The 18,709-nt window shown below is 38.0% G+C and overlaps 3 protein-coding genes across 4 annotated transcripts; 2 read left to right on the forward strand and 1 right to left on the reverse strand.

The window, feature by feature from the left end:
- Positions 1-1,060: 1,060 nt before the first annotated feature.
- On the forward strand, positions 1,061-3,496 carry LOC116198790 (inositol 3-kinase). Of its 2 annotated transcripts, none has more exons than XM_031529028.1 (2): positions 1,061-2,141; positions 3,020-3,496. In XM_031529028.1, the coding sequence occupies exons 1-2, from the start codon at positions 1,270-1,272 to the stop codon at positions 3,099-3,101; spliced, it is 954 nt and encodes a 317-aa protein (XP_031384888.1). In that variant the 5' UTR covers positions 1,061-1,269; the 3' UTR covers positions 3,102-3,496. The 2 variants fall into 2 exon arrangements, with proteins under 2 accessions (XP_031384888.1, XP_031384887.1); XM_031529027.1 differs by having other exon boundaries at positions 1,069-2,151.
- Positions 3,497-3,798: 302 nt separating this feature from the next.
- LOC116198791 (peptidyl-prolyl cis-trans isomerase CYP20-1-like) lies at positions 3,799-6,071 on the reverse strand. Its single transcript, XM_031529029.1, has 7 exons — positions 5,912-6,071; positions 5,592-5,670; positions 5,086-5,133; positions 4,964-4,987; positions 4,595-4,777; positions 4,434-4,509; positions 3,799-4,181 (listed from the first exon to the last, which is right to left on the reverse strand). Exons 1-7 carry the CDS (start codon positions 5,981-5,983, stop codon positions 4,043-4,045), a joined length of 621 nt encoding a protein of 206 aa, XP_031384889.1. The 5' UTR covers positions 5,984-6,071; the 3' UTR covers positions 3,799-4,042.
- A 1,496-nt stretch (positions 6,072-7,567) lies between these two features.
- LOC116198938 (probable pyridoxal 5'-phosphate synthase subunit PDX1) lies at positions 7,568-9,359 on the forward strand. Its single transcript, XM_031529213.1, has 3 exons — positions 7,568-8,163; positions 8,385-8,612; positions 8,761-9,359. Exons 1-3 carry the CDS (start codon positions 7,789-7,791, stop codon positions 9,097-9,099), a joined length of 942 nt encoding a protein of 313 aa, XP_031385073.1. The 5' UTR covers positions 7,568-7,788; the 3' UTR covers positions 9,100-9,359.
- The last annotated feature ends 9,350 nt before the right edge of the window (positions 9,360-18,709 follow it).

Genomic DNA, 18,709 nt, shown 5'->3' on the forward strand with positions numbered 1-18,709 from the left:
TATTCTATGCACTTTAGGACTTAGAGTGGCAGGCTGGCTTGCCCGGGTGACCACTTAATATGAGTGGCACAGAGTTCTTTGTCTTGGCCATTTGGTTACTTTGAGGATGTCGATATTACTTTGGTTTTATGATATCTTAGCTTTGTATAAGCCATTGTCGGCAAGTACTTTATGCCGTGTTGCAATTGAATTTGTGTCATCGCATTGGTCTTTTAACGCAAAGTTGAGAAATAGATGTTCAGACTTCAGACTATTACGGGTCACAGGAACTGATGCATGGTCTGGTCCCCCATCTTCATCACACCTACTTAATTTTGCACCAGGGGAGAGCCAGCAGAAGTGTGGAGATATTTCCGTTCTGTATGTGAGATCATAATGCAAATGGAAAGATGTCAAGGACGAACTTTAAATGTCGTATTGGAAACATTTTTCACGCCTTACTCTTCCGCCTTGTGTCGACACGGGGCATGAGAGTCGATCCTTTCTAGAAAAACACAACTACCTCCTCCTTAATTGATCTTATCTTGCCTTTAGTTTTGTGGAACCATGCCTTTAATAACAAAGCACATCAAAAAGTTCTTGATGAGAAAATGACGAAACATCATGTATTGATAACCCTGCTGAGCTGAATAATTCACCATATGAAAAAATATATATATATATATTCTGCAGCATCCTTTTGAGTTTCCGGCTCGTGGGGATAGAGGTGGGAGTCCGTGAACGAATGAGTGGTATGTACATCGTAATTTGATTCTCATTTTCAGAATTTTCTTAATTATATATATATATATATATATGTATATTACTATATTCTGCGATGTCGCAGAGAGAAGGGAAGGGCAAGGAGATAACAAACAAACAAACAAAATGTCAGCAGGGACAAATGCTTCTGTGCGTCTGTCTGCGCGCGAGATCGCTTTCTGCCGCGACACGCAGTAGACTTTGAAAACAGAAATTCGCATGCAGAAGGAAAGCCAGCCGGAGGCAGATGAGATGAGATTGAGAACAAACCCCCCCCCCCCCCCCCCCCCCCCCCAATATATATATATATATATATATATATAAATATTGAGTTCCTCTTTCTCTTTGTTGTTCTGATCCCCTCTCTTCCTCCCTCTCTCTCTCTCTGAAACGCGGGAATCTCTATTTCCGTCTGCTGCCTTCTCTCCCTGTGATGAATTTGACGGAGTCTGTCCATCCCTGAGCTGAAACATTTCCTCATGACCCCGACCTCCGCCCCTAATTCCCTCCCTCGATTCTCTTCCTCTCATGGTGAGAGACTCCAAGCAGCTCGGCCACCCTCCACCAACCCCCGCCTCCCCCCATCGTGGCCTCATCGTCGGCAACTACTGCCATGACGTCCTCTTCCATGACGGCTCCCCCGTTGCCGAGTCCCTCGGCGGCGCCGTCTCCTTCATCTCCGCCGTCCTCAGTGGCCTCTCCATCCCCTTCGACTCCGTCTCCAAGGTCGGCCCTGACTTCAAGTACTCCCCCGCTCAGATCCCCATCAAGGTCCACGGCTCCAACACCACCCTCTTCCATGCCCATTTTGACTCCTGCGCGGACGAGGCCACCGCTCACCGGGACCGGCTCCTTAAGCGGGTTGCTGCATGCGACCCCATCAGCCCCTCGGATCTCCCCACGAGGTGCTATGATTTCGGAATGGCGGTCGGGGTTGGGGGCGAGATCCAGCCCCAGACCCTAGAGAAGATGACTGAAATCTGCCGTGTCGTTTTCGTCGACATTCAGGCGCTGATTCGCGAATTTGATCCCATGGACGGGACGGTGAAGCTGGTGCGATTGAAGGACAGTGGGTTCTATCACTTGCTGCCCAGGATCGGCTTCCTGAAGGCTTCGTCGGAGGAGGCGCTGTTTATGGATGTGGAGGAGGTGAGGCGACGGTGCTGCGTGGTGGTGACCAATGGGAAGGAGGGCTGTAGTGTGTATTGGAAGGACGGGGACTTTAAGATCCAACCCTTCACCGCGAATCAGGTGGACCCGACGGGGGCTGGGGATAGCTTCTTAGGTGGTTTGGTGGGTGGGCTTGCGGCGGGATTGGCCGTGCCTGATGCTGCTCTGCTGGGCAACCTTTTCGGATCACTCACAGTGGGGCAAGTCGGGCTGCCCAAATTCGATCCGAGGTTGTTGCAGGTTCGATTCCCTCTTCTTTCAGCTTTCACTTGTTCGTCTACCATGTTCATCGATGTTTATAGGAGAGGCAGAGCAACAACTGAAATGGCATGCTCTCACTCTGAGGTCCATGAAGAGTTGTTCTTTCTAGGCAGCTCTCCACGTGATAATAATCTCATAATAAAATCTATAGTGCAGATCAATTCTGATTCTCCTTGGAGAGTAGTGACTTATATCTTCATATTATGCAAGCTTATAGAAGAGAAGCTGCTCGACTGTGACCCGTCACCGTAGATTCATAGCTAAGGCTCTGTTGGTAGTTGAAAAATAGCTTACTGAAGGTTCTTATGATGACGGAATCGCGGATACAACAATTGCATTGAATGCTAACCATGAGTATTCAACTCATAGGAGACATGGATCTGTTACGATAGTATATTTGTTATAGTATGGGTGATATTTCTGACCCTTTGGATATACTTAAATGAAATGGGGCACCTTCCTCAGGGTTCACTTCATGGACAGGCAAACTGAATAGTTCAGAGGCCAGATACCCTGGCGATTCATGTCTGAATTTTGACAATAATTTGATCTTATTAATGTACTCTAGAGCGCTTCGCCCTGATTGTTGGTGTGTCTGATAAGGTGGTTCTAAGCTCTGTCTGAAAGGTTTAACTGCTGTATGTGGACTTGCTATGTGAGAGTCTCTGCTTTTTTATGATTGATGATTGTGGAGAGGTAGAAGAAATAAGAAATACCAGTGATAACTTTTGCCTGGTTTTCTCCGTCTCTGGGATAAATCCTTGGATTGTGGGTTGTATTATGGACATGTTTTTCTTTCATTTCTGTGAAGTTCATTAAAGAGATGTTTATGTTCCTTCGCTTGTAGGGAGTTCAAGATGAAGTCCAAAGGAGGAAGATGCAGTCCATGCACTGCTTTAGAAGTATGGGTGATGAGTCAAAGTATATGAAGCCAGCAGGACACGATCAGTTCCACACATCCCTTGCTGCATCCAGACTTCTCGCCAAGTTTCCGGTAGAGGATTTGCAGAGTCCCAGAAAGGTTGATGAACTCCCACGTGCGATCCCCGGCTTAGATTATTAGTTACATGTGTATGTAGTATGTTTGAATTGTCTCATTCAAACAGTTGAGGATAAATCGGCAGCCCCTTTTTGTGTGTTGTCTATGAAGGAATCTCCCAATTGTGAAACAAAGCTTGCTAGTTGTAGGATAGTGATCCATTTTAGTTCCTAGTTGGGGTACGTTACTTCTTTTTTTCTGGCTGATGCTTGTTATGGCATGGAAGAGCGCAATAAGAGCCAGAGGTTAAAGTGGCCGCTTGAACTGGTGGAATTTTGACATGAATTCAGCCTTAAGCCATTATCAGCGGCCGCTACTGATCCAGAATTTCGGTGGACTGGAGGTCAAAATTACAGTTACTAATCTAGGCTTGAACAACGTTTTTTGACGCGTTGGCCGAATGATTTGGAGGCCCATCAGGCATAGAAAAATTAGATTTAATTGGCCCCGGTCTAGACGATGATCGCGCACAGGGTTGAAGGCTCATCAAATTAATTTCTAGTCAAGATCATGGGAACAGCATTGAAGGCTCATCAGTCATCACTCATCAGGCCTTGGCCAATCAGACCCGAGGTAGGCTCGACACAGAAAATCATGAAACAGTATCATCGATCATCTTTTTCCCATCACGGGAATCACATGGCTTATAATCTAAGCCCAACATACATCATAAGAGGGAGGGTTCAGCATCATGTACCAAACGCAAAGGGACTAGATGCAACTTCGAGTTAAACTAAGAGGATGAGTCTCACTTCCAAAGAACACATTTCGACTAGAAAATCGACATGAACTAGTCAACTAAAATCTGTTTATTTCATCGGAAGGAACATATCATAGAGGGACTTCACCACTGTCTGCAATCACAACTTTGCTCTTAGGAGTGCCACTTTGCCTGCCTTCTGCTTCCATCTTGTAAACCACGTCCATCCCTGACAACACTTTCCCGAACACGACATGCCTTCCATCCAACCTGCAATCATGAGAATTCTTTTTTAATACAAGAAAAACTATTAACTTGACCTGGAAATACGATCTTTGTTCTAAGAATATCAGCGTTTGATGCTACTACAAGAACTTGAACTCTGTTCCGTGCCCCATCGGGATATGTAGCAAAGATAGAATCATTATGTTGTATATGGAGAGATTGTTAAATGTACGGCCATCAGAATATGTATAAAAGATAGAAGCATTATGTTATATTTAGAGAGAGTGTTAAATGTACCAGCTAGTTGTCACAGTGGTGATGAAGAACTGGGAGCCATTCGTGTCTGGACCAGCATTGGCCATCGAGAGAAACCCTGCAGCACAAACAATTAATCCAGATAGGGAGCCTATGATAATTCCACCCTGATCCTTATCCAAATTATCAGAGAGAAATCCTACCTGGTCCAGTGTGCTTCAGCTTGAAATTCTCATCAGCAAACTTCTCCCCGTAAATTGATTCTCCCCCTCTGCCGTCGCCAAGAGTAAAATCACCGCCCTGGATCATAAAGCTGGGAATAATCCTGTGGAAAGAGCTTCCCTTGTAATGCAGCGGCTTACCACTCTTCCCAATACCTTTTTCCCCTGATGTCAAAAGAAAAGATTAATATGAACTAATTCAACCAAAACATATAAGAAAAAGAAAGGAAGAAGCAGTGGCTCTGCCATATCGATACACTTTCACAAACAGAATAACCGATGCAGAGAATTTTCTTAAGGTAACAGAGAACAAAATAACTCCTGAAGAAAGGGAAAGCAGGAGAAGTTTACCAGTGCAGAGCGCGCGGAAGTTTTCTGCAGAAGGTATAGAGGATGCAAATCAATAATCAAAACTAATAAAAGAATTTTTCAGCGCGAGAACATATCTCAACACACAGAGATAGCTGACTTACCTGCAGTTTTGGGAACAGCTTTACCGAAGAGGCCCATGACAATACGACCTAAATGTGCACATCAGTCAATGCAAACCGTCATTAATAAGGCATGAAAAATCGAGGAAGCAGTAAAAGAACTTTGAAATATGGACAGTTTCATAGATTGGACTCTTGAAAATTCTGAAGCGAGGCAGCCGCATAATCAACAAACAAATTCATCATAGTATAAAACTAAAGGTTCAGGACCAAAGTGAGCTTAACATTCCTCAATCTACCGGCAGAGAAAATTCCACTAAACCATAATCTAGCATCTCCTAAGAAATTAACGATGACACTCTTTGCACCCTCATGGTTTTTCCGTATCTAGAGTGATAAGTCATCCACCATCACAAAGTGCATCAAACATAATCGACACAGAGTTCCTTTTCAAAATAATAGTAGCAAATGCAGCTATGGAATTCTTAAGATGCGTTACGGGCAAACTGAAGGGCGGGCATTCATAGATCCGATGAAGCTAAACTCACCTGCAGGCTTTCCATCAATCTCAACGTCGAAGAAAACCTTGTGAGTCACCTCCTTCAGGTCCTCCTGCGACTTCTTAGCCTGAACAAACATCAACACTCACTCCACTCAGACTTCATCGAGAACTCGAATCCAGTCGGATTCGTTGCCGAATCAATAAAGCTCCGCTGATTATATCACGGATTCAACAATCGAGCTCAAAGATCTACTCAGTACAGGTACTAGTTCCAAATTCCGATCAACTTCGCATACGTATATGTTAAATAAAGGGGAAAGAAGAGCTTGTAGATGACTCGAGCAGTGGCAATGGTGAGAGGAATACCTGGATGAGTGAGGCGGTCGCAAAGAGGACGAAAGCGCAGTGGAGAAAAGTCGTCGCCGTCGCCTTGGCCATCTCTCTCCTTCTCCTTCCTTCCCAGTCCCAAGCAGCTTCCCCTTCTCTGTCTGTATTATGTACTCCTCGGGACTACACAGTACTGGGCTCGCATCGTATAGACATGGGGAAGAATTTTGCGAGCCTACATGTACATGTACAGGTCATCGGAGACCAACCAATGGATGTCATACACGTGAAATGTGAAGGAATCTGATTGGTTGCCAGGGCTTATGAGGCGTGGACGGCTCCGATTGTTCAGGAATTGCCAGTATCGCCGTCGATTCGAAGCCCATGGGATGGGATGGGATGGGATAGAGAAAAGCCTGAATCTCATTCATCCTAAAGCCCGGCCGTCCGTGACCCATCACAAACAATGATCACATTAGTTACATGTCTCCTAATCCTATGTCGTTCTTGTTCCTACCTCTTATCTCAATATAACCCCCCCCCCCCCCCCCCCCCCCCCCCCCCCCCCAATTTTAATTGCATTATTAATATATTAAAAAAATATTATTACGAAAAGTTAAAAGAGATTAAGGAATTTCGAGAAATGGACAAGAAGTGCAAAAGGACACAACAATTGGGTGTTGATATGAACAGGGCCCCAATTAGACTTGGATTAATGGCAAGAAAGATGGGCTCGAAATGCCCAAAGAATCAATACAGAGCCCAAGTCTGAGGTGGACGCGAAGCTCGGCACCGTTTCAATGCAAGTCATACATAGTCAGGGGACGGACGCCGCTCGACAGAAGATGGCCGACCTCGGACTCCTCCATGGCCGAGTACCTATTATGCCCAAGCAAAAACCTATAAATAGAAACTTCACACATGGAAATAATTAACTTTCAGATTGTCATAACAGCTTCGCCACACCACCACCAGCTCTGTCAACTCTTGGGCTTAGGCTCACCAAGTGTTGTCGTGTCGTTCACTTAAAAAGGAGAATGAAAAAGGATAAGGAGAGAGGAATTTGGTGGGTGGAAGATCCCGTAGGCCCAATTAAATGGCAAAGACTGTAAAGCAATGGAACAGAGGCCCATTGGGCTGAAAAAGGAAAATTGGGGCCCAATTCGTCCGTTTGATCGACTATGATGCGTGTGGAAGCCTGGAACCAGTCGCAAACGAGAGACCCTCCCCTTCTTTCCCATTTATTTGGGTATATGTATACATATATAGATGTACGCGTGTGTATGGTCATAACTTTCCATAAAGAATGGTCATTTAATGCCCATTAATGCATTTTTCAACCGAGAAAAAGACAAGAAATCATTGGTTGTTTTGTTTTGTTTTGTTATGTTAACCAGATTTGTGGCGGACACAATTTAGTGCGAAACAACCATTAAAATTGAGCTGAGTTCAGGCTAACATCGATGGTGAGAAACATATACATATATATTTTTGGTCAGTCATACCTTGAATAAGTGGAACATGTCTAATATAAATGTTTCTGGCAAAAACCCAAAAGATACAAGCATGGAGTGCATGTATCTCCATTAATCAATTTGAACCCACCATGCCAGAAAAGGAAAGTGAATATACTGATATTAGGTCATTAATCTCCTCGAAAGTTATCCACAAAAATGCATAGCCACTTGGGGGGAAAGAGAGAGAGAGAGTCTCATCTTCTCGTCGTCGTCGTCATCAGTGTCTCCCCTCCTCTCCTTTCTCTGCTTCTGTGCCTCACCCTTTATATCCTCTCCATTCCCCTTCTCTCCCTCTCCGGTTCTCTTCTTCTTCCAGTATATCCTTTCTCGAATAAGAAATCACTCATCAAAATTATCTGACAAGAAAAGGAAAAGAAAAATATACTCAATTCTAGGAAAATGGCAGGGGCAGGAGGTGGCGTCGTGACTGTGTATGGTAACGGGGCGTTGGCGGAGACAACGACGAAGAAGTCGACCTTCTCGGTGAAGGTTGGGCTGGCGCAGATGCTGAGGGGTGGGGTCATAATGGACGTTGTGAATGCAGAGCAGGCGAGGGTGGCCGAGGAGGCTGGGGCCTGTGCAGTCATGGCCCTCGAGCGTGTCCCCGCTGACATCAGGGCCCAAGGTGGGGTGGCCCGTATGAGCGATCCTCAGCTCATCAAGGAAATCAAGAATGCCGTCACCATCCCCGTCATGGCCAAGGCCCGCATCGGCCACTTCGTGGAGGCCCAGATCCTTGAAGCAATCGGCATCGACTACGTTGATGAGAGCGAGGTATATATGAACTTATCCATAATCTTATCATCACATCATCTTGCCGCTTGGTTAATACAATTCCAGTGATCATCCTACCCTATATGTTGAACACGGTCTGTCCCCAAATGCAATCATACATTTTCACGTGTAACCGATATTGTTTACAACGCAATACACTATACAAATGTAAAGTTGATGTTTTTCATCTTTAATATGGCACTATACTATGTTGATTGCAGGTCCTCACGCTCGCAGATGAGGATAACCACATTAACAAGCACAATTTCCGGATCCCTTTTGTGTGCGGTTGCCGGAACCTGGGTGAAGCACTCCGTCGTATCAGGGAAGGTGCAGCGATGATACGGACCAAGGGCGAGGCTGGCACAGGGAACATCATTGAGGCAGTCCGCCATGTCCGATCCGTGATGGGTGACATTCGGGTGCTCATGAATATGGACGACGACGAGGTCTAGCCCGATGTCACTTTCCCTGCCTAGTTGTTATTTTGTGTTGATCTGTGGTGCGGGGATTGTTGCATATCCTCACGTGTATCACGACTAATAGATATCAATCATCGTCTTCATGACTAATACATCAATCATCATCTTCAATCAGGTCTTCTCATTCGCGAAGAAGATTGCGGCGCCTTATGACCTGGTGATGCAGACGAAGCAGCTGGGGAGGCTGCCGGTGGTACACTTTGCGGCGGGAGGGGTGGCAACACCAGCAGATGCAGCCCTGATGATGCAGCTGGGTTGTGACGGGGTGTTCGTGGGATCGGGGGTGTTCAAGAGTGGAGACCCGGCCAAGCGGGCCAAGGCCATTGTGCAGGCCGTGACTCACTACAGCGACCCGGAGCTGCTGGCGGAGGTGAGCTGTGGCCTCGGGGAGGCCATGGTTGGGATCAATCTCAATGATGATAAGGTTGAGAGGTTCGCTAATAGGTCTGAGTAAAAGATATTATTAGTATACATATGCAGTGAACTCGGGGGAAGGTGAGGCTAGCTAAAGAAAGAAGCATGCATCTAATATCGTCTTTTTTTTCTTTTTCTTTTCCTTTTTTTACCTTAAAGAAACAAATCTCTGTCTCTGCTTCTGCAATTGCCAGAAGAATATGTGTTTGTGAAGAATTCTTCATCCACTCCATAGTGGTAGATATGATATGCATATTACAAGGTAATTGATTTGAAGAAATTACATAAATGTTTAGGAAATAGCATCATATGTTCTTGACATGCCATGAACAGTCGATGCCTCTTTGTATCATTAGATTTCATATTTCACATTCTTGCGCTGGTCGTTAAGTTTAATTATAACATCGCATTCATATCGAGATGACACAAATTATGTATAGAAAAGGACTTCAAGATTTCACCAAAAGAAAAAAAATAAACAAAGACTTCAAGAGAAAATTAACTGACGGTAATTTTGCTTGATTTGAGGATTCGCTTTGAATCAATGCGATTATTCAAAACTTTTGCCTAGGGTTCATTATAAATGTGTTTTGAGCCGATTCGCCTTGTATGAGTCCAGGCTGTACGGGCTTCCCTTTCCCGAGACCGAGCCGCATACATATATATAGAATGCTTAGATTTGGTGACTGAATTTTCAATGACGATCCGAGTATAAAATACTTACTTTTATTATAAAGAAGTTTTGATTTTATGTTTGGCTCGTGACTGAAAATTCAGACACAAAATTAATTCAAGAATTTTCCCATATATATATATATATATATATATATAGCTGTGTGTGTGTGTTGTGGGGGGTGTTGTTTCTGGGCCCCCATAATCGGAGTGATGGTCAGTACGACAATTCATCCAATAATACGGACAAACTCTGTTATGACGAATTTATTCATTCTGTACTATATGAACCGGTAGGAAAGTTTTATTACCCTTCAACTGGCTTCTAATCCGTGCATTGCATGAATTTATTATTTCATACCTACTATCATCTTTATGGAAATTACTTACATTTATATATTTCTTATTAATAAGAACAATGATTATTTGAATTTAAAAGGGAAACTACACTTTTGAACATTTACATTTACTTACTTTTATATTTTCATCCCTTTTCTTATTTTTTTCCTATTTTCATTCTATATTGTACTTAAATTTTCTGTTTTCATCCCGCTGTTAGTTTTTCTGTTAAAAATGCTGAGTTAGATATCGATAGATAATCCATGTCAGGAAAAAAAAAATGTCACATCTACATCTTCCTTTTCATTGGATTTTATATTTTTATTTACAAGAGAAATATTGATTTCATTAATTAATTCAACAAAATCTTCTCGGTGAACCCATTCTTGCTTGATTTTCCAACATTCTTCTCAGGTCCCCGATTAGAATTCCACATGACTCACCAAATAAAAATTGTAATCCTTCAATATCTTATCCTAATCGATATTGTTAGTTTGTAGTAGCTTTGCTAAGGTCTTTCTTGAATTTGGCAAATTGCTTCTGCATCTCGGATATGGGAGAAGAGACGGAAGACCTCCCTGTTGATGTGTTCGGTTTCGTTCAATGTGAATTATCTTTTTCTGGGTTCATTGTTTCTTTCAAGTGTTTTGACTTTTTCTATTTTTTTCTCCAACAAATATAATGAATCCAATGAGAGGAAGATGCAGAGTTGCATTTCGACGAGACAATATTGAACACAGTCAAATTTAAAAATAAAAAGACCACTAACTCGGTTTGATATGAAAGAATTAATCCATGTGGTTTTTTGTTTATGATGATGTGGCTATTTATAGTGTCCACCTCAGCACACTTAACGGAAAAGTTAACGGTATGATGAAAATAGAAAATTAACGTAAGATATGTGACGAAAATGAAAAAAAATAATAAGGAAAAGGACAAAAATAGAAAAGTAAGCAAAGGTAAATGATCAGAAGTGTAATTTTTTCAATTTAAAATAATAATTTTTAATAATATTGGGCGTAATATAAATACTCCAATAATAATATTACAATTACTTGTATTATCCAATATGAATTATATATCTATTTAATCATTAATTTATTACAAGAATCTATCATGGATAATCCGTTTACATATTTACTAATTTTCAATTTCATTTTTACTCTAAAAGTATTGCTTGCAATAATTTTTTCTTTTACAATTACATTAACAATAAATAATTATTTCTTCTAGCCTACTATCCGTTGGAATTCGTTATCACAAAATTATATAATTTATTTAGATCTTTGAAAAATAAATTTTCTTTTAAGTCATTTATTTAATTACTTATTATGTTTGTGCATTTTCATTTATATAAATCAATTTTTAGCTCTCTCTCTCTATATATAAGTATAATATAGAATCAATTTATACATTTATGATCACTTACTAATAATTTTTATATTATATTAGTTTGAAAGAGCAAAGTAGGAAAATATATTAAAATAATTGATGTACTTAAAAATTAGGAAATATATTAGGTTAATATATATATTTGTAAATTAATATATATGTAAAATGTCCTATTACTAAATTGATTAAATATTTGGCCATATTATCCGTTATTAAGATATTGATGTTATTATTCTTGTGTTATATGGAAAATATATCGAAGATATTATCAGCGTGTTGCACAGACTGTTTGAAGTACTTATAGATTAGATTAGATTAGATTAGATAAAGATAATATATATATATATATATTATATCATATATACTCAAAGTTCAATAATACTATCAAAGGGAATTTTTAAATATGAAATATTAGATTGTTTGCTTGGTATAGGCCTGCGAGTTCTCCTACTTGGTAGGCCTCGCTGCAATTTTGTTAGGCTTTTTGTCCATATGGATAAACAAAAGTTTGTAAATAAATTTCGCTCGAATTTGAAAGTGTACAGAGGTTTATAAAATTAAACGTGAGCATTTATTATTATCTTCAAAGATAGTGCAAGTCTTCTTTTACTATAAAATATATATAGATATATAGATTACTTGTACCATGTATATATATATATTATTATGCACATAAACTTAATATAATAAAATAAAAATCTTATTAGTTAATAAAGGGATAAAAATAGTCCCACCGTAAATATCAAATCTGAAAACTCTTGATTATTAAATAAAAAATCGTATCACTGTGATACACTCATTTGATTATTATTTGAATTTTTTTTAATAATAAAATCACCTCCTACCAAATTCGACCTTGGATTTATATGCAACTAATTGATTCCCCTTAATAATTTTCTTAATCCAACCCAACCCAGTTCCGTCGGATTAGCTGACCTTACTGGGAACAAAGAAAGATCGGTTGACCTGCAATATATCGTTTACTTTGCCGACAATATATATTATCGTTTACTTTTGCAACTATCCATGAACCATCGACAATTACTTGAGGTGAAAGTTCCTCTCGACGCCTATGCATATTCGACAAGTAGAAGCCTATCCAATATACGTACACGCATATACATATACTTAAAGGGCAAAAAAAATGAAACATTTATGCCAGATCATGTTTAATTGACCAGATCACTTTCTCTATATATAAAAATATAGGATATGGGTTAACTGCATGACTTGATAATAATGGCTTTTGCATGATATAGAGTCTTCCTTACGATGAATACACAATAGAAAGATAAGGATGTTCAATTAAAAAAAAATACTAGAAATTACGTATGTATATACAAAAAATAGTAAATTCTCCAAAAAGGTATATATGTGTAATAATCCTCAAATATTATGTAAAGTACAACTTACATATATCATTGTGAGTAAGATTTTTTAAATTGATTTTATGTAACACGCGACAATATTGTGTGTGGACATAACACGTGAAATCAACTGGGCAGCTACTATAGGCACATTTGGGATGGTTATGCTAACGCCAAGCGCTGATATCTTCTCTTGCGATATTTATGTGGACTTTGCCCAACCCAGGATTTATAATAATCTAGTCGACGGGTTGTGTCCCCCAAAGGTTCATGTTATAATATCATCATTAAAAAAATTAAACCTCGCCGTCAGGAGGAGAGGGAGAGTGGGGACATTTTTGCTACTCTCGGCTTCACTTTTTTTTGTTTTTATTTTATTTTATTTTTTTAAAATTTTCCCCTTTTCTTTTGCACTTTCAAATCTGACCTAAAAAAAGTATCACATAATGCAATCGACATGTTACACCTTTTTAGTGATTTTAGATTCAACTCCAATAAAGTCCCTTGTAATTCGATTGATTCGTTAAGCCAAATGATCTGAATGTCAGGTCGAAACATTTTGCCTTTTTAGTAATTTCAAATATAACCCGAATAATGTACCATGTAATTTGGTCGACGAGTTACACTAAATGATCCGATCGTAATCCATTTTTTATTTCATTTTTTGTAATCCTCATTTTCTCAAAAATTTCTACCCATTTTTAGCATTTTCGAATCCGATCCAAACAAGGTAACACGTAATCCGATCATGCATTATGCAAAAGATTTTATCATAAGGCCAACGAATTACGTCTTTTTTGTGTTCTCATGCCATACCCCAATCCATGTAATTCCGTCGACACATTACGCCAAACGATCTGATCATTAGGTCGAAAAGTTATGCCTTTTTACTTTTTTTCAAATCAAACCCGAATAAAGTATCGCGTAATCTGGTTGACGGGTTATGACAAATGGTTCAATCATTATGGCCGAACTATTTTCAGAAAATACTTTTACCCACCTTTTATTCAGAAAAATTAGAAGAAATTTCGTATTAAAAGTACTAAATATGCAAACTACGAGATATGTTATATTTTTCTTGACTTAATATTATTTCAAATCTTATTCGTACCTCTGTTTTTATGAGGAAAACTTCAAGCTTTATATTTAAAAGATGGTATCATGTATATTTTTCTTTTTATTTCATGGAATGGCTTTCTAACTATTAAACATAATATTTGGAAATAAGCATAAAGATATATTAGCTTTTGCCTCGTGTTATATACAAAAGTTAATATACCTTGTAAGAAGTATAAATTTTTACTAAAAATTGATAATTCATTATTGTAATTCTATTATTGTATATTGAGATTTTGTGTTATATCGGACATTGCATAAATTATGATTTTAATATTATTGGCCAAAAAAATTTCGAGCCCCGGCATCGTGCGGGCATTTGCCCAAGTTATTAAAACTAGTTATGTAATTACGCTTCACTGGAACTTTGCATTTTTATTTTTAGCTAATATTAATAAATATATTACATGTAAAAAAATATGAAATAAATAAAAAAATATTGTGAATAATTTTATTAATTAATTATTAATAGCGTACCTAATGTGCTAATACATCTATAAGTTAGTCTGTCTAACTTTTATTTTTCAAAATTACCCATTAAAAAATAATAATGTTAATTGACAATCACTAAATGTATGAAAATTAAAAGGTGATTATGTAATTTCAACTTTTTTTTTTATAACTACCCACCCTCAACTCCTCCCACATTTCTCTCTCTTCCCCCTCCCTCTAACGTGTATCATCTCGTCCTTTCTTTAACAATAATATATCTTGCTTTTATGTTGACTTTTTAGAATCTGTAATTTTAACAAGATTAATATATATGCAGCATTTGATAATATTTCACATGTATTGGTTTAATTTTCAAATTAAAATTAGTTTTAAATCTATGCGTAGCGTATATCATGCTTTAGTATATAAATAATCATTTTATGGAGTAATCAATAGTAAATTATATATGTAAGTTTATATTTGAATAAATGAAAATTGTTTTGCAATTGGCGGCTTTTTCTCTTAAATATATATGTATTTTTTGCATTTGATTGTGATGTCCTTCGTTGATTACACGTTGGATAATATCAAGTTAAATATCATGTTGCAACAATGGATGAAAACACTTATAAAGGATTCTTTGAAAAGTTTAAATTCATTATTGAGTATTTACATAAATCATTCTAATTATTAATATAGGAGACACGGTGGATTACGATCAGAAGTGGAGGAGGATTTGCCTAAAAAGCTTACTTAGAAGTTGCTTGTCAAACAAATATATATATTGCCTCCTAAAAGGCTAAAACAAACTCTTCTCTTTTTCGAGAGTATCTAATATTCAATGAATAAAACCATGTGCATCACGTTTTTCTTTTAAAAAATAATTATTGCTTGCTACATTAACTTGTCCATGACCATGGGGCCAAGTTGTGGTCAACATTTTTTTATCTAGAAGACGTGTCACCGCTTCGCCTTAACTTCCCGGAATTATTATCACCCCGATTTTGTTTTTTTCTTTTATAATTTCTTTTATCTTAAGTATAATTGTACGCATGAGTCAAGCTGATAATTTCATTCATTCATGGGATAAAAGTGTCATGTCCCGATTTTGAAAAGTAAAAGCCATAGAACTTAACCATGACCAATTTTATTTTCAAAATTATATCGGTGCGTTTGGATTCAGAGTTAAAGTAAATTTAATTTTGATTGTGGAAAATGACAAATAAGTTGGAATTATAAATTTGACTTGGAAGACGTGTGTTTTTTGTTGTGTAGTGTGTTGAGTTAAAGTTAAAGTTAAAATTTTTGACTTGAGAAATGTGTATTTTTGTTGTGTAGTGTGTTGAGTTAAAGTTAAAATTAAAGTGATTTTGATTGTGAAAACAAACATGCCCTATTAGTCCACACCGCTCTCTCTCTCTCCCTCCCTCTCTCTCTCTATCTATATATATATCATCTGACATGGTAATTAATTATGCAGTGTACGTAAGGATGAGGGAGCCACAAAGCAGCTCGTACTATCATTGCGAAAGACATAAGAACGGCCAAGCTAGCTAGCTCATAAATCATTCATCCTCATAAAAATAATCTTGCTTATTCTAAAAATTAAAATGAGAAAAGAGAAAACAAAATTGTGCTCAATGGGAATGTGCCAGGTACAGTCTTCGTCAAAGTCAATGGAGCAATATAGTCAGCAGACAATTAAGCAATGTGTATATACATAAACACGTATACATGTAATATAGTGTGAACAACAGTTAATTGTCAAAAAAGAAAAAAAAATGGTGTGAACGGGGAACTCACAGCTCAGTGAATTCCACTTTCTTAGTTCTTTTTAAATTTTATATGTTGATGATTGTCCCATTCTTGAGTGTGCGTGTGTGTATATATATATTATAGCACAACTTTTTGTATTTGTGTTAATTTTACCGTAACATTTTAAAATTATATTATGTGGCACAACGTTTAGGGTATAGTGTCGATTATAACTTAAAGTTAAATTTTCAGTGAAAATTAAACGAAATGCCGATGTGTGCTACATATGGATCAATAATGGGTCCAGACTCTTGCCGCATGCGGAATAATCCATATTCCAACCTGCCCGGTGTCCTTTCACCGACGAACCCCTTCACCATCAATACTCGAATATCATTCCTGACTCTTCACATAAGTAATTACTCTTTCTGAAAAATAACTATGCCATCAATATAATGATACTGAACTCATCGCAATTCATATAGTGAACAATGGATCAAAACTTATTAGAAAAAATGGAAGCTCATACCTATCAAATGAAATGCAAATCTTAATTCGTTTTCTTCAGTGGGAACAAATGAGGAAGAAGTGTGAAGAGAGAGACTGACAAGCTCGAGGGTGAAGAGGGGTGAGAAATAACAAAACGCTGAACTAAAGAAAAATTTAGGGCTGCAGTGATGTGGGAGATATGTAAAGAGACAAGAATGAGATTCAGGTGAGGGAGTCGGGTGGGTAAATGGGCACATGGAATATGAGTAATTTTGCATATGACAAGAGTCTAGGCCCACTATTCATCCACGGGTGCGCCATATCAATCTTCCGTTTAATTTTTATGAAAAATTTGACGTTATGCATGCCATAATTGATACTACACTCTAAATGATATGCAATGTAATTTTAAAAGATTGTGATAAAATTTACACAAAAGTAAAATGTTGTTCTATGATTGGCACTACACCCAAAATGATGTACTATATAGTGTAATTTTTATAAGTTGTAATAAGATTGGCATAAAAATAAAATGTTATGATATGAGATGTATTTTTCCCTAAATATTATATATAATGTATATTACGTACAATACAATCCAAACTTATTACGCAATGCTTTACAAAAAGTTGTTCCAATAATGAATTTGAATATATGCAAAGAAAAGATGATCGCATCAAGATGGTGGTCATATGCCTAGATCTTTTTTTTTTTTTTAATACAAATGAGTTTCATAAATTTAACAGGAATAGGAGAAAACCAATTCAGGCACCCAGATATCTTGATAGTGAATTATAGACTTTTTGATTTTGAGTTGAAGACTTATGTAACTAGACTGAATTTCCTTTTTTTCTTTTTATGTTTAGAGCTGTTTAGTCCGTGATTTTAGTTTCTTTTTGTTTTTGTTTTTGGTCAAATGAATGTGATGCTCCTATATAATTGGAGATTATAGAAAAGATGGAAATATACCAACAAAAATTATAAATAAACAAGTAAAGAAATAAATTATCTTTGACAAGTATAAATAAATTTTAAAAATAAATAAACTACAAACAAATTAAAGCAGCTTTTAACTAATTGAATTTGAGTGCTCTTTTTTTTTTTGGGATGAAAAGTTGATTTCATTCATTCATAATTAATAGAGAATATACATAGGCATCATAATACATACATAAGAGACCCCCACCAGAAACAAAACACATACAAGACACATAAAACATAATACTAAGAAGCTGGCTAGCCCGTGCCAACAACAGATCTACTAGCATACACACAGTTAATTCCCGAAATTTTCTTATAAGTCCTACTAATATTTAGAAAATTTTAATTCCCCCCCCCCAATATTATTTCTAGCTCCGCCCCTGGTGGCAGCTATCGACCTGTCGGGGAAGGCGGTCTTTGCTCGTGGCAGAAGACGAGAGGGAGGAGCACAATGGTGGGGGAGAAGGAGGTTGGAGAGATGCCAGACGTGCCTGACGGAGACCGGACGTGCTCGGACTCGCATATGGCAATGAAACTTATAGAAAACGAAGTTTCTGAATAGGAAAAGAGAGAGAGAGAGACAGAGAGAGAAAGTAGCCCTAAAAATATTATGACAAATGGTGAAATTTGAAAAAAGTAGTGCATTGAATTGCATGTTAGCGTTAGCGCTTCAAGGAAGCCCTTTGTCCAATGCCGACAAACTGAATTGCATGTTAACGGGGAAGCCCCTCCCGAAGGCTTTTTTAAGCTTAACACGGATGGCTCTTCGAAGGGAAATCCAAGGCCAGTTGGTGCAGGGGGCTTGATAAGAGATCACCTAGGCAGATTGATTTCAAGCTAAAACATGAAATTAGGGAACATCGCAGTATTGTCCCTGTATTAGTTATATGTCATAGGGCTGATATATGTATTTTGATAATTCATATTTGTGGTAATGATATTTATTATGTTATTTATAAATCGTTTATGTTTGATAGCGTAAGTCCATAAGATACTTGGAAGATACTTCATTCTCAAATAGTTAAGAATATAAGTGATGAAATATTCCGGTACAGGTTTCTTTAAACCGTTCGCGGTCGTAAGAATCTTAGCTAGGCACTATCATTT

This window comes from Punica granatum, chromosome 3 (assembly GCF_007655135.1).
Source record: "Punica granatum isolate Tunisia-2019 chromosome 3, ASM765513v2, whole genome shotgun sequence".
Taxonomy (NCBI): Eukaryota; Viridiplantae; Streptophyta; class Magnoliopsida; order Myrtales; family Lythraceae; genus Punica; species Punica granatum.

What these genes read in the sequence shown, in the direction of transcription:
- LOC116198790 (XM_031529027.1), top strand. Translation starts at nt 1,270, where the DNA reads ATGGTGAGAGACTCCAAGCAGCTCGGCCACCCTCCACCAACCCCCGCC. An exon ending in TCGATCCGAGGTTGTTGCAG is followed by an intron (nt 2,152 to 3,019) that starts GTTCGATTCCCT and finishes CTTCGCTTGTAG; the next exon opens with GGAGTTCAAGATGAAGTCCA.
- LOC116198791 (XM_031529029.1), bottom strand. Translation starts at nt 5,983, where the DNA reads ATGGCCAAGGCGACGGCGACGACTTTTCTCCACTGCGCTTTCGTCCTC. An exon ending in GATTGATGGAAAGCCTGCAG is followed by an intron (nt 5,134 to 5,591) that starts GTGAGTTTAGCT and finishes GTGCACATTTAG; the next exon opens with GTCGTATTGTCATGGGCCTC. An exon ending in CTTCCGCGCGCTCTGCACTG is followed by an intron (nt 4,778 to 4,963) that starts GTAAACTTCTCC and finishes TTTTGACATCAG; the next exon opens with GGGAAAAAGGTATTGGGAAG.
- LOC116198938 (XM_031529213.1), top strand. Translation starts at nt 7,789, where the DNA reads ATGGCAGGGGCAGGAGGTGGCGTCGTGACTGTGTATGGTAACGGGGCG. An exon ending in ACTACGTTGATGAGAGCGAG is followed by an intron (nt 8,164 to 8,384) that starts GTATATATGAAC and finishes TGTTGATTGCAG; the next exon opens with GTCCTCACGCTCGCAGATGA. An exon ending in TGAATATGGACGACGACGAG is followed by an intron (nt 8,613 to 8,760) that starts GTCTAGCCCGAT and finishes ATCTTCAATCAG; the next exon opens with GTCTTCTCATTCGCGAAGAA.